This window comes from Mya arenaria, chromosome 2 (genome assembly GCF_026914265.1).
Source record: "Mya arenaria isolate MELC-2E11 chromosome 2, ASM2691426v1".
In the NCBI taxonomy this organism is placed as follows: Eukaryota; Metazoa; Mollusca; class Bivalvia; order Myida; family Myidae; genus Mya; species Mya arenaria.
This window is the reverse complement of record NC_069123.1, coordinates 47,647,625-47,663,804: the sequence shown is the minus strand read 5'-3', so window position 1 is coordinate 47,663,804 and position 16,180 is coordinate 47,647,625. Positions and strand designations below refer to the sequence as shown.

Below are 16,180 nucleotides of genomic sequence, written 5' to 3'. Positions count from 1 at the left end.
ATTCCATGGGGGGGGGGGGGATATTGATATGTGCACAAGGCCTACATTTCACACAAAAACCTTCTCAGAAAGAAAGCAAACCTTCACCTGCGAAAACTAGAATAAAGGAAAAGTACGTTCACTCAACTGGAACTTGGGCTAGAATTCACATGAACACTTCTGTGAAATATATCAATGAACAGCTGAACATGGAGAAAGAGAATTAATACACAGAACATTTATATAAAAAAGTAGTGTAAGCCCAGATTTAAGATGCATTCTGTAAGTATACACCATATTTGGAAATGACACGGTTTTAAAACAAGTTGGATATGAACTATTTGAAATATAAGACTGTCTGGAGTGATTTTTGGAGCCATAAGTTAACCTGGGCTTCCACTGTTGCTTACAAAACATTCTCACAACTGTAATAGAAAATGGGAGACTACTGATTATTTACAACATGCAGACAATTATTAAAACGATAAAATCATGATGCATTTTTAATCAAAATTATCCTTTCTTCTTTAGTACAGGACTGCCCTTTTCACAATCATTTACACAATTCAATAAATTGCAATGAGAACACAACCTACAATTTCAGCCAATGAAATTGCAGAAAGGAAATCATTAATCAAGTACTAGGCTTAATCATTAAAATTTTCAACTTTCACAGGTATTTATAGGTCTGCCTTCTGCCACTCAATTAATACACAATCCCTCCGTCAGAATTTGCATTAACAATGTGGTTGTATTCTTAAACATTTAGATGACCTAAAGTGATATTTTAATGATTAAGAAGGGCTCATTTGCTGTGCCCACTCCACCCATTTTTATCATTAAAATGTTACTGCATGTCATCTAAGTTCTATTTCCTAATGAAATAAAATTCAAATGATTACAGCCAAAACAAACTCTAAAACAAGCATATTATTTCTTTGAACATGTAAACCAAACTTTCAATCACACATTACAAGGGTGCTTGCACACTATAAACACATGGTCTCTCAAAACAGATAATGTACACCAATTGTGCTCACCTTTACCAGCAGGCTGTGGGAGAGTGAAGCCAGGTATCTGGTAGATGGAGCCAGTGGCAGCGGTGGATGGTTTGATTTCAGCGTATCCGCAGGTTGTGAGGGAGCCCACCAGCAGCACAAGGTTCCGTAGTGCCTGCACAGACTCCTCACTCACATCTAACTCCAATCTGGGACCCAGAACATACAAATCCATGTACATGTATGTCAATGTTATTCAAGAGTTGTCATAGAAATGAATACAATTATGATGTAATATGTGCCTGTCAAAAGCAATAAAAACTACAAATTAAAATGTAAACACAAGTCGTCGCAATGCAACAAAACCAAGTTTTCAATAATTGACAGTAGAACTTCAGCCTTTGTTGTGTGATTCAGTTTTGTTGTTTTGTTTCTATTTTTATTAACAGTACTACCCATTTTTCTATATTGACATATTTAACAGTTACCTTGACCATGACTGCGGAGCCCAAAACACAATCCCATAAAAGGTCTCTATAAACTCTTCCTATAAACCAAGTTTGGTTACAATATGCCAACCCTAACTAAAGTTATTCAGTACTAACCATTTTTCTATATTTAAATATTTAACAGTAACCTTGACCTTGACCATAAACTCTTCTTATATACCAAGTTTGGTTACAATATGTCAACCCTACCTTAATTTATTCAATACCAACTACTTTTCTACGTAACAGCCCAAGCTCACCATCTTACCTTACGAAGTTTCATGCGTGACGGTACAATCCTTTTGAAGGAACATGCAACACAAGATTTATCAAGATCGTGCCTGCTTGGTCAGGAGTTTGGGATCCATTACATTTATATTTAAACTATGATGTAGATACACACTTTGAGTCTACATGTACATGTATGTACATACTGAATGCAGATGTTTACAATTAAATGCAAAACTTTGCAAGAAAAGTCATGTTGTCAGACCTTCACTACCTAACAGAATTAATCAATATGCTTTCTTGTTCATGATGTTTATGGGATTCCATACCTGAGTATAAACTCTGACAGGTAAGTGTATCCCTGGCAGGACTTGAAGTCGTCAAGGAGAACATGTGACACCTCGCTGGAATCCTTCAGGAAGCAGAACACAGTCACAAACATTTCCACCAGGTCCAGGGGAGATAAATCCTGCGCTCGCTGCATGTTCTCCACACAGTGACGCACACAACCCTTGTCTGCAGAGATTGAACGGGGAAAACGGTCAAGGAGATAAAATAACAGATTACTTTAAGATGAATAACAATATACGAGCACAAATTATTTGTAAGCGCTTGTATACATTCTTTTTCAACAAATGATCTTGAAAACTGCTTTAATATTCAACTTATTTTAAAACTGTGTCGGCTTGAGACATGTTTAGAATACAATGTTTCTTTGGTTTATAGAACTTAATAAGTCCAATTATTATAAATGAAAATTAACAATAGACACTCTTTGCTCAAAAATCCCGGTAAAAATTCTGTTTAGTTTCCTTTTTATGTGTACACATGTCATGGGGGGGAGATATAACATCAGAAAACTCATTAACTTTAATACAGCAAGAGAAATTAAACCCAATATCAAATCTTCATTTTTAAAACTAAAATGCCAAAAACAACATGATTTCCCTGAAACTAACACCATTCTTTCTGAAACATTCTCCTGGCAAGACATCCCAAAGACAAAAGAATTCTTGACTGGAGTCAATATCAATAAAACAATGTTCAAAAAGGTACCAAATCAGTGAACTACAAGAACTGCTCATCAAATCCAGGGATTTATTGTCCAATTGGCTTGAAGACTCCCATAAACTACCAAGATTACAGGCGACCCATCTACTTTAACACATTTTAGGTTAATGGAAACTGGCATTTCTCATGTCTAGCACTGCTGAATTGTAGACATTTGACTATAGATATCTTACAATGTTAAAGTGCCTGTGTTCAAGACGTACAAATTACACACAACAAAAGTAATGCTGATTAAAATGACTTTTTCTTACATATTTGAATGCATGCCTTCAAAGCAACTTAAAAGTCTGCAAACAAATCAACTGGTGTAACAACATAACAATGCATTAAGAAGACTCTTTTTCTCCATTTGGGCAATAAGATAAATTTGGCAAATTTAAGTTTTGGGTGCTTGAAACACAAGCAGTAGCTTTGACTGTTAATTTGTTTCTACCAACCCAAAATGCAAACCAAACATAAATTATCTGCATTAGATTGTAACTTCAGTTTATTCCATCTTTATACGTCTTTTTAACTGAAGTTATTGAACTGAAGTTTGGAACAATGACCTTGACCCTAACTTACCCAAGGTAAGTTTTCACAAACCAGGTTTCATATTGATTGAACACTATTTTCCTATTTAAGAGACCTTGACCTAAACTTAACCAACCACATAGTCATCAAATGGTTCATCTCATGAGGTTCCTATACTATAAGTTTCATAACTGAACACCATACCTAATTAAAACTATAAAGATATGTCTACTTATTTGAAGCAACAGTGACTTTGACCCTGACCCCACCAATCGAAAATGCAATCACATGAGCTTGCTATACACAAAGTTTTATTTCTATACATCATTACTAAATCAAGTTATTGAGCAGGACCTTTTTTCTACTCTAGTAGCAGTGACTTATGACCCTATCGACTAAAAATGCATCCCAAAGGTATATCTACCCATAAAATTGCAATAAACTAAATTCCCACTATACGTCATCTTAACTCAATAATAAGCAGAACATGTTTTTTTGTTACAGCAACCTTGACCTTGACCCCACAAATGCAATCCCTAGGTACATTTCCACGTGAGCTTTCAATACACAAAGTATCATCCCTTTATGTTAATCCTAGCTGAAGTTCTTGGATGGAAAACGCCAGTTTGGCACCCACCAGTCAACCAAGAGGTCCACCAGCCAAATGACTTGTTCATTCTTATAGCCAAGTTTTTGACGTAGACCTACTAATAACACATGAACATATTATCACCTACCATGTATGTACTTGGTAACACTGTTAGTTAGGCCGTGTCTCGAGAGGGTGACAAGGACCTCCCCTGCACTAGTCCTCCACACAACATTGTGGGTAGGGCACCAGCTTGTGATAGCACTAAAAAGTAGGCTCAGGTCATCCTTCCTCGCTAGCTCTTCCGCTGGGGATGGCTGGTTGCACAGTCGAACAAGCACCTGACAACACATTGGCATTGTCATATACTTGCATGTTAACAGTGACAGTCCATGTGCATGACTACTATTAGTTACAATGTTAGAAGCTTGAAGCCTGAGTGTGGTGTAAAGCCACTTGGCGTGTATATCTCATACATTTTCAGTTACTGTGCAAGAAATATGTCTCACACTTGGCCGAGTTTTCACCATCCAATTCATAAATGCTAGATTTTTCAGATGAACCGTGGATGAATTTTTTATGAATATTTGTTTTACAATAGCATGTTTGCTATGTAAAATGATAAAAACTAATGAGCTTTGGTTCAGGAATGTTTTGGCAATACCATCTTTCTTTAAGTAAGATAAATCCAGAATTTTGTTACAAAGCTCATGCGGTCTTAATTATGCATGGAATTTTGATTTCCCTCTCCGGATTTTTTGAACATATCCATACTTCATGTTGTTGTTTTCAAGGCTTTTACACTTGTTAAGGAGAAATAGACACATACCAGTATCCATTTGATGGTATGAAACATTTTTACCCATGAAATCTGGAATGTCTGCCATGTTGGGGTTTTGAAATTTATTTGGAGTGTATGGAATAAACACCATGATCATGTCACAGCTCTAAACCAATTGGATGAAATCATTTATGTAGGAAGTGGGATATTATTTTATTCATTCTATATAATGCAACATCTGTGCTTACAAAACTTAATCATAACACAGCCATAACCTGTAAGTGATTTTTAGAATATTTTATCGAATAACACATTATTATCGAAATCCAGATTCTTGAATTATCCATAGAACAATCTCCATCTATGTTTTACAGTTCTCACCTGTACAAAGACTTTCTGTAGCAGAACCCTTCTCTCCTGAGGTGTAAACTCACACCCTTCCTCCAGGGCTTCAGCGTTAACGAGTTCAGGAAGGTCAAAAAACAGGTAGAGACACTTGACCAGTGTGGATGGGAGGGAGGCCGCCGTCATACAGTCAATGAGGGCCTGGGTACCAACAGACAGTAGGTTGATGGAGGTGAGCAGCATCCAGCCCGCACTCGACTCCTCCGTAGACTCTATCTCCAGGAACTTCACAATGGCACAGCTCGCCTCCTCTACAATAGAGAGTACAACATTAAAGAACCAAATGTCATAGAATGACTTAATTGAAGGTTTATGTCAGGATAAATGGCAGTGGAAAGATGAGCTCACATCTTCACAGGTTTCTCAGTCTAGCAAGTCAATTTTTATGGATAATTCAGTAAGTCTTTCTGACAAACCAACATATCATTGTAAGCAGTGTTCTGCCAAGGACGCGCCCTTGCGCCATTGGCACAGAAAAAATCGTGATGACTCATCGAAAAGCCGTTTTGACTTAATCGATTTCTTTTTCAGAAGTTTTACAGCACAGCGTTCATTCTATAAAACAACGATTTTCATTGGTCCGTATACGTGTAACTATCCAATCGCGAGGGGTAGTATGTTTTTTTTACTAAATTCAATGTCATCATCATGGCTGAGAAAAAGAAAACAACTCGAACTATGTTTGATTTCTTCACGGTTCCTGAAGACTCTGTTTCTCCATTTGGGCAATAAGAAACACAAAGCAAATATATTGGACGGCAATAATAATACCGCGAAAGACATTAATCCCCCAAACAGTTCAATTAACGAAAGTGACTGCATATTAGCAGAAAATTCTAATACATTGCCGGTAGATAACTGCGATGCTAAAACGTCTGCAAATCCATCTGACAAAAAAAAGTGAAACAAGGTCATTCCAGAAAAGATGGCTCTCCGACTTTTCCTGGTTGTTGTTTGATGAACAAACTCAATCTATGAAATGCATTAATTGTTTAAAACATAAGAAAAGTAATGCACTCACTACTTTTGAATGTAAAAACTTTAAAACCAGTACATTAACAAGACATGCATGTGGATGTTACACCATGTATATAATGGGTAAATAAAACACTTTCATTTACAAGTTTTCATTTTTCCCCTGGCAAAGGTCATGGCCCTTCACTTTTGAAAATGGCCCCTTATTTTCATGACTGCTGGGCCATTCGGCCCCACCTTTTCAATTCTTGGCAGAACACTGTTGTAAGTATATAAAATCGGAGTATGGATTGTTCTGATACCTCTAATATATTTTCCCTTTTTTTCTTTGTTTTTAACTTCTTTCATAAAAGAGCACTAGGTTGGACTATGACATGCAAATAGATTCATAAATTTTTTATCTTACAGAATTTGCTTTACCTGTGGACTGGTTAGAGGCCCGTCTCCTGACTTCAGTCACCATCAGCTTGGACACATGAGAACAGAACTGCAGAATGTCACTAAACTTCTCCTGCATTGAGTTTGCTGGCACATTACCAAATATCTGCAAAAATAAGCCCAAATGACGTTAATGGTATACAGCAAGGATAAAATTACAGCTTTTATTATCATCGGTCTTCGGAAAGTTGGCACAAGCAACCTTCATTTCCATTTTTAACAATAAATTCCTCCATGAAAAAAATACAGCTAAATATATGCCAAACATAAAACACTATTTATCAGTATATAAATATAACCGGTAGTATGATATACCATATAATCAGGAGTCCTGGACTGATTCAGGACAGTTATGACATGCGTACAATATGATGTAACATATGAACATTCAAATTCTTGTCACCAAGCAGCAGCTGTTCTTCAACCCATTTCTGTCATCACACAAGTACAGCTGTTATCCCTGCAGGATACAGTACTATGAGTTCTTTTCACTTAGCTATTCAATGCATAGACTACTCGTCTTTCAGGAGAGAGTTTTATTTAAAAATAGTCGCGACAATTAATGAAAAACATCTCTCAATTAATGAAAAACATCTCTCAGTTATCAGTGTAATATCATCATGTCACTTGAACTGCTATTGAAAAGACCATGAGCACACTGTATTGAAAACATATTTTTGTTACAATTATGAAATGGGCTTTAAGATCAGTTTGTCCCTGACCTTGCAGAAGATGGGCAGCATCTTGTACAGCTTCTCCTCTTGGTCTTTCTGAGTGTATTCTGTGGCTGGATGCTTGAACTCTGTGAACAGTTTGCGTAGGTGCATCAGACCGAGGCTGGTGTCCTGGGGCCGGGAGTTGGGGTCAGTCTGGGCTGCACCTCCGCCCCGACTTCCTATCAACCGCTGCATAAAACTCATATCTCTCTCTCTCTATCAGTGAGGAGGAAAAAGCAGACTAGCAGCTACATCATGCTGAAAGTAAATACATTTACCCATGTTAGTCATTCAAGCAACTGTCAGAAAAAAACAGATGTCACAAGTAAGTTTTACAAATGATAAGACCATAAGGACATGATGGCTGGACTTCTTCAAACAAATGCTTAACCATACAAAACTAAAATGCAACTAATTCATTGATCTTAACAAGTGTGAATCTCAAGACAACAAATGGAAAAATGTTACATCACTGGTTCATCAAACCTTACCAATAGTTATAAGTTAGTAATAACTAATGCCCCTACATTTCACTATTACGGAAAAAGTTTACACCCAAAGTCAATTCACCATCTATGCCTATCAGTGTTACTTACACGAGAATTATTTCTGCTGAATTATCCAGAGAATAAAGGAAGTGATCTACATACATATAGCTGGCAATCAAAAGCTGGCTTGCGAATCATGATCAATACAATGTTAATGAACCTATTAAATGCAGCATTTTATCAATCAATACTTCAGATAATGAGTTTTGCGCAACATTCTTCTCTACTATCATAATGTGCTTTAGAGTAAAAATCATGAATAGATTATAATTCAGAAGCAAGTTTAAGTTTTCACTATAAAATTTGAAGCTAGCCTTAAGCAAATTTCACAAAACATTACGGAAAACAAAATATTTCACACTAAAACTACCATAAAGGTTGATTGAAAAGGCAAATTTGACAATTGATATCCCCCACTAGATAATGCATTGTCGAAGAACCAAATATTTCAAAGTTGCAATTCAATAGGAGAACATTAAATATAGCAGAAACTAAATGTGAATATCATAATTCAACTTCCAATTGATGGAATAATGCAGAAATGAACAGTACATGAAAATTTGTATTAGGGTAATGGTGATTAATGACCATCCAAGACAAGAACAAAGGTGATAATTCATGGATCTTACGTTGTTTTCTATTTTACAAAGAATACTGACTGTCATGTAAATGTTACTTATGTTTGTTATTAGTTAAAGGCCAATAACTCTATTACTACTGTCCTAATCAAGACAAATCTTGAATGTGCACCACTGCCTGTAGTTACATGCTCATCAAATAAGTTTCATTCATTTTAGCCAATTTGGTACATACAATACACATGGCTCTGGGCAGAAAATTTTAGCTTTTTTCATTCATTTAAGGGCAATAACTCTTGTGTTACTGACCTGATCCCGATGAATCTTAGGCATTCACCAACACACTATGGTTATTCCCACTAAATTTGCATCCATTTCTGTCAAGAACTTACATAGTAATGGCTCTGGATGGAGAGAATGACAGATGAACAAACATTTAATATAATGGTTTATGAGGTTTTTCTGTCTGTAAAAATAACTCCTAAGCTGGTGTTTCTGTGAGCTTTATAAGAAACAATACAAAAAAGCACCTAACCCTAGTTGTTGGCTGAATGGACAGTCAGAAGGAAAGATGGACTTACAACACCTAATCTATACTATCAGGAGGGAGAAAACAAACCTGTCAAAATATTACGCACTATCATCTATCTCAAAGGAACACAGTATCTCTATTCCAACGACAATATTTATGTTGTCCGTGTACAATCAAATAAAAATTATTTATATTCTAAAACAAGAACAATCACAAACACCATGTATATATGAGATTTATAAAGTTACCGAAAAGAATGTAATAAAACAAGTTAAGCTTAAAACAATTGTGATTAAAACACTTCAGATAATACACTTCGGATAATTTTCCACTCTCAAACTCTAAAGATTTAACCAAGATCTCCGTAAGTGACATAACTTCCATCTATTTTCCAATATAGGAAATACTATAAGACTCCGAAAGGAAATATACAAAATCAATACAGCAAAGCCATCTTATAGAACAGAAAAACAAGCTATCAAAGCAATGATGTTTTATATCAGACTTTAAACTGGTTTAAAACATGTTCTGTCTCTTTGTATCAAGTTCTCACCTAAAGCCAAGAGATTTGTACATAGCAAACAAATTTCCCAGAACGAGATTGCACTAGTTGGTGTATTATCAAGTGACAATTAATGAATTTATCAGCTGAATCTAAAATATATGATTGCTAACTTTCATCCCCAGGAACAGACACATGCATTGAATTAGGTTCAAAAGCCATAACTGTAGAGGGACTGTGTAAATTCAATAGTTATGGAAGAGAACTGCACCCTGTACTATTTGGTGGCACACTTCTGCCCCCATAGAGATAAGAATGTGTATGCACCATTCTGCCCCCATAGAGATAAGAATGCGTATGCACCATTCTGCCCCCATAGAGATAAGAATGCGTATGCACCATTCTGCCCCCATAGAGATAAGAATGTGTATGCACCATTCTGCCCCCATAGAGATAAGAATGTGTATGCACCATTCTGCCCCCATAGAGATAAGAATGCATATGCACCATTCTGCCCCCATAGAGATAAGAATGTGTATGCACCATTCTGCCCCCATAGAGATAAGAATGTGTATGCACCATTCTGCCCCCATAGAGATAAGAATGTGTATGCACCATTCTGCCCCCATAGAGATAAGAATGCGTATGCACCATTCTGCCCCCATAGAGACCAGCGTGTGTATGCACCATTCTGCCCCAATAGAGACCAGCATGTGTATGCACCATTCTGCCCCCATAGAGACCATCGTGTGTATGCACCTTTCTGCCCCCATAGAGACCAGCTTGTGTATGCACCATTCTGCCCCCATAGAGACCAGTGTGTGCATACACCATTCTGCCCCCATAGAGACCAGCATGTATATGCACCATTCTGCCCACATAGAGACCAGGATGTGTATGCACCATTCTGCCCACATACAGACCAGCATGTGTATGCACTTTTCTGCCCCAATAGAGCCCAGCATGTGTACATGCACCTTTCTGCCCCCATAGAGACCAGCATGTGTATGCACTTTTCTACCCCCATAGAGACCAGCATTGCACCTTTCTGCCCTCATATAGACCAGCATGTGTATGCGCCTTTCTGCCCCCATAGAGACCAATATGTGTATGCACCATTCTGCCCCCATAGAGACCACCATGTGTATGCACCTTTCTGCCCTCATAGAATGAAATGTTCCAAGACTGTCAAATATTTCTTTGGTTTTGATTAAAACTCATGATATGATTAAAAACATACAAACTTCAAATATTTGCAGTTGAAACATGATATTACTTCAATTAAACACAATTCCTAGCATTTTTTGTCAAATTCATAATGTTTAAGTTATTCATATCCTGAAATAATGTGTCCTTATCCCACTGCGGTATTTTTCAGCATCATCTCTTTTTAAATCCTTGCTAAAGCCCTACTACTGGAATGTTTCATGTTTAAATGGTAATTATAAAGCTTTTGCATCAAAAATTGATATCAACATAAGTTGCTGGCAGTCACATTGGTAAATTTAATGATTCTGTTTTACTACAATTCTGCAAAAGTGGATGGTTCACCTGCTGGAAGCATGCATCATCTAGAAAATAATATAATACTTATTGTGATAAAAAAGGAGCAAAACCATGTTATAATTAAAACTTTGTCCGATTATTATACCAAAACTAGAAAAAAGCCAATTATATTTCAATATAAATGGGCATATCGCTGGTGCTACTTAATATAAACACTATCACCAAATTTCATTATGACTGGATGCTAAATTTTCAAGGTGTTCACAAAAAACATAATTCACAGAAACAAGTTTTTGAAGCTCTAATATGATTTATCCAGATACCTTTTTCTTCATAAATTAAATTAAATAGTTAAAGCTTATTGCCCATAACTTTTTAACAAATTAATCTACAAATAGATCAGATTGTCATGAGGTGTGCTGCAGAAATGACCATGGAACTCGTGAATCTACCAGTGAAAACTAAGCAGCTGTAGTTTATATTAGATATACCGTATTATACTATGAATAGGACGCTAGCATTGATAGGACACAGACAAGAAAATGGTGAGAAAATGTGTAAAAACCCTTAATACAGTAAAACTGCGATCGCTTGAGGACGCTGGGGTCCGAGCTGAAACCTGGAGGGAACCGATGTTTCGAACAACCTGAGTTTCATTTTTCCAGCCAGACTGTCTGTTATGAAATATCTTTCAGTGTCTTTTAAGTTTAAAATTGTCAAACCGACTGTTTACTATGATACCGATTATGTGTTGCGTTGTTGAAATCTCATATGTTCAAAGGTTACGAAATGTAAAAAAAAATAAAAAATTATAAATGAATAAATAGTTATGTTTATTTTTACAAAAAGCACATTTTCTAAACAAGCAACATTTAAATATGACAGTAAATATTATGGCCTTAGTCAGACTTAAGTTTTCTCAAAATCAAGGATAAATGATTGGCGCATACTGTCTGTCTCGCAAAACTGTTCAAACTCATAATTATCTTTTCAAATATCCTTATCAACTATCATCGGTCATGCATAAACACTTATAAATGGTTTTTCACACCTTATCAAATTTCCTTTAAACTGTCATTTACAACTAGCAATTGTTTGTTAATTTTGGAACACGCATTTGGGATCAAGTGTGAAATTATGACCTCGAGGGAGCCATATAGGTTTGTGCATGATTTGTGTATTTGGGACCGGCTAAATTGCTGGACTACTCGACTTATTTAGGTTTCGATGCAGCGTCAGTATATTTTATATCTTATGAAATAGCGAACTCATTTGTGTTTCGTTGTTTAATTCATGTAAATTTATCCCTCAAATTCAAATTCGTCGTCATCTGATGGTGTATCATAAAAAACAATGATATAAATCATATAGTGGGCATGTATGTTCTTAAAATGTCAAAACCCTCAGCTAAGTATTTAAAACACATGGTAAAGTGTGAACAAACAACCATAACATCGCAATAGTTTGTTCTATTGATGTTTTTCTAATGAAAGACAGCAGGTGTTTTACACACCTTCGCACTATGAAAAGGTTAAAAAGTGACAATAATGCTTCGTTGCGGTATGCACATTCCTTTATTATTATCTTAAAACAGTAATTTACAACAAAATATTTTGAAAAATATCGAAACGTGAAAATTGTGAACAACGTTTAATTGATGTTTACCTAATATTCCAATTTCCGTTGCCGTTATAACTCAATCCAGTTAAAGCGCTTGACTCACTTCGAGTTTCTGTGAGTAGCGTCCCTTTTTATAAAAAAGCAAGCACTCTTGTTTGTTTTCAGTTTATTTCTCAATGAATCATTTTAAATTAAACATTCAATACGATCCCAAAAAAAGAAAGATATCAAAATACGCCCAATATTCAAACACATTTATTGTTTTTGATTTCATATACTGGTTGAGAAGCAGTTTCCGACGGAAAGCAGTTTCCGACAAATCGCTTTTTCGCGTACCTTCCTTAGATCTTCATAAAGAAGGTACTACAATTCAGCTATATGGTAACTAGGCAATCAAAAGTTGAAATTCTTACCGAGACACGTAAGAAACTTTTATTATTATTTAATGTTTAATGTTTATTTTTCATTTTGTACACAAACTTGCACGTGGGGGATCTGCACGCGCAGCGTATTGCGCATGCGTGTGAACCTAATTTGCATATCTTTGAATAGCTACAAGGTTTTCCTTAATTGACTTATACAAACGATGATCATTGTGTACATATTTGTGAACACCGGTGTCATGTTTGTTTCGCATCCACATTCACTTAAATGTATACAAACACAAGTTTCCATCAGAAATAAAAAAAATCATTGATATACAGTCTCTGCCTGATTTCGAGTATGAATTGAATGTCGTAAATTTTAAGGTTTAAATTTTTCGTAAATGCTAAAAAATTAAATATCATTTCTCTTATTACAGTCTTATATTTAGTTTATTAAATAAACGGATAATAAAAAGACACAACAGGCACTTCAAATATGCCCCGCATTCAAATTGTCGGAAACTGCTTCTCATCACAAGCTAATCAAAACAATGTAAGTACCCTCTTTGCGCCCCTATTAGATACACTGTATGTGACGTCACACATGTTAAAAATATATCGACAATAGCAGCTTGAGCTGTAGTTATATAAAATGTGAACACTTTTAGTAGATATTTAAACACGTATAAATAATTCAATAAAAAAGTTTAAAAACTGTCGGAAACTGCTTCTCAACCAGTATGTTGTAAATGCCTCACCAACCTAAATTTTCCGCTACATCCTATCTTTTGTGTTTTTACGCGTTTTCTCACCATTTTTTTTGTCTGCGTCCTATCTATGCTAGCGTCCTATACATAGTATACTATGGTATGGCAAATACTTCACGTTCAGTTTGTTTTGATGCTTATTTCGGCCAAACATTGGGTAATAGCATATTATGTCTATAAAAGAGCTTAATAATGAGCTTAATTAACCTAAAGCAATCATTGAAATAAGTTTTTGAATTGACAAGCCCGAATTCTTACACTATTGCTTGGCATCAAATTTTTTAACAAGCCCTGCTATACCATATTCGGAATTTGAGCAAGCCTAAAAGTCAATTTACCAGTGCAGGGCCTGCAGGCTTGTGTTAATTTGGACCACTGCTTCAGGGCTATTTTTATATCAGTTTCTTGCATAAAAAGTAAATATCAAATTCACAAATATGAGTTAAAATATTCTTCATTGCTTACTGTCAAAGCATTACGGTTCAGACAACAGTTTTACATATGTAATATGTGCTTCCCTCTATCTAATCCAAAAACCTTTTTGTTTTTTGACAAACCCGTTTAGATGTTTACGAACATTTAAGGAACATCTATAACTTTAGACTACATTAGGCTGTGGCCAACAGTTCCAAAAGTCTTGGCGATATGAAATGCAAATGAAGAAACAGACCTTGAAAATTGTTACATTCCAAGCAAAATATTGAAAGACGCAAAATGAAAGCAGTGGAGTTTGACAACCGTTTGACAAGCATGAATGAGTGAAAGCATTTAATTTGTAACCACATAGCACCGTTACCATCTGTCTCGGAGTGACGTATGTACAGTCTGATACTAGATAACAGCAAATACAAATCTTTAACAGCATGTACCTTACCTGCATAAAGATGTAAAGGATTCCACAATAATATATATTTCTAAATACAAAATAAATTTATGTTTCTTCGATCGCTCACTTCCTACTTGCAGCGCCCTCTTATTTGGTAGAGCTAGTTCTCAATAGATGCATACCCTATAAACGGTATGACTCAAACACGAAAATAATATTTTTACTAACATGCGAAAATAATTTTATTTTTGGTGAGAATATTAAATTTAAAGAGACTGTACCCCAGATTGGTACCAAAAAAATGTTTTTTCTGTAACGAATCTCAGGACAATTATCTAATAGAAGGTGTTACGCTTTGATATCATAATTGTAAAAAAAAGTATCAAAATGTAAAAAACAAATTGTGCCGGAGACCGGGTACGAACCCGTGTCGCCAAAATGGGTCACGGACACTACGGACCATGGACATTACGGACCAGACATTACGGACCAGATATAAACTAATGAGTGATTAATTTAAAAAAAAAATGTTTAAATCATGGTCCGTAAGATTCCGAAGATGGTCCGTAATGTCCCTAAATCTGGTCCGTAGTGTCCCTAAATCTGGTCCGTAATGTCTGGTCCGTAATGTCCATGGTCCGTAGTGTCCGTAATTAAAAATGGGTCGCCAAAATTGCAGTCCAGCGTCGTATCCACTAAGCTATGACGGCTTACTCTAAAAAGTGACATAATTACTATACACCTACCTCGGTAATATCACGTGATAACACCGACTAGCCAATCACGCATAAGGAATGAATTCTACCTGGTAGACATACCCAGTAATCTTTTTTAATGGAAAAATACGAAATAACTGCTAAACTTGAATAAAGTGTAAACTATGTGGTAGTTAGTAATTTTCAATGCATTGTACACATCGATGCTAAGTTTGTCAGTTTACGACAATATTCTTTTATTTTCGCTATTTTATCATACGGAGTACAGCCCCTGTAAGGTTGTTTTGGCCAATAAACAAAATTAATTACCAAACTACGCAAATAAGGTTACTTTCGAGAAAGTATATTTTTTGGCGAAAATAAGATAAAAAAAAATGAAACGTCCATTGAAATAGCCATTTTTCTATGGTAGTGTGACAGCTTATGTTATTATATCACTTGGATTATAAATTAACTTCTACTTCTACTTCGATACTGCCTAGGACATAAGAGCATCGCAGGTAAGTGACGCCATCAAAGCGGTCAAAGCCTCTTATCGTATAGGGCATATTTACAATTATTTTTTTTAAAACATCTGTGTTGCTTAGGCTGTGTACATGAACGACTGCCGATCGATGCTGAAGCCGTCAACAGGTCATTTGCACTAGGTCTGTATGAAGTTAGTTCCAGTCTCTTATGGTCCGAGACAGGAAGCTGTTCTTGTACTGTTCGTAGTTGACCCTCCATGAACTCAATGTAGGCCTTAATTGTTGTCTGCTAGTACGTACCGTGGTAAAACGCACGAGTAGCATAGTCCGGTAATTTCAACTGGGGAAAGGGTGGTAACTGCTTTATGGAAATAGTTAAAGTGTACTAATATTGCATCTGTGCTGAAGTGGTTGCCAGTTCAAGTCGTTGAACATAGATGTTACGCTGTCTCGGTACGAGTAGTTCCCGGTGACAAATCGGTCTTCCTTTCGTTGGACTTTCACGCCGGTCAAGGGATTAAATATCCTGTTTGAAGAATGGTCCCGGACTGATGAGGAGTACTCAAGATGTG

General features: G+C 36.0%; 1 protein-coding gene across 1 annotated transcript; it reads right to left on the bottom strand.

The window, feature by feature from the left end:
- Positions 1 to 281: 281 nt before the first annotated feature.
- LOC128223787 (WD repeat and FYVE domain-containing protein 3-like) lies at positions 282 to 14,595 on the bottom strand. The gene is made up of 7 exons (XM_052933172.1): positions 14,474 to 14,595; positions 7,188 to 7,439; positions 6,448 to 6,571; positions 5,029 to 5,303; positions 4,015 to 4,207; positions 2,023 to 2,209; positions 282 to 1,186 (listed from the first exon to the last, which is right to left on the bottom strand). Exons 2-7 carry the CDS (start codon positions 7,383 to 7,385, stop codon positions 943 to 945), a joined length of 1,221 nt encoding a protein of 406 aa, XP_052789132.1. The 5' UTR covers positions 7,386 to 7,439; positions 14,474 to 14,595; the 3' UTR covers positions 282 to 942.
- Positions 14,596 to 16,180: the final 1,585 nt, after the last annotated feature.

Coding starts and splice junctions, on each gene's coding strand:
- LOC128223787 (XM_052933172.1), bottom strand. CDS start 7,385: ATGAGTTTTATGCAGCGGTTGATAGGAAGTCGGGGCGGAGGTGCAGCC. Junction 6,572..7,187: donor TGCTGCCCATCTTCTGCAAG/GTCAGGGACAAA, acceptor TTATTTTTGCAG/ATATTTGGTAATGTGCCAGC. Junction 2,210..4,014: donor TGTTACCAAGTACATACATG/GTAGGTGATAAT, acceptor CAATCTCTGCAG/ACAAGGGTTGTGTGCGTCAC.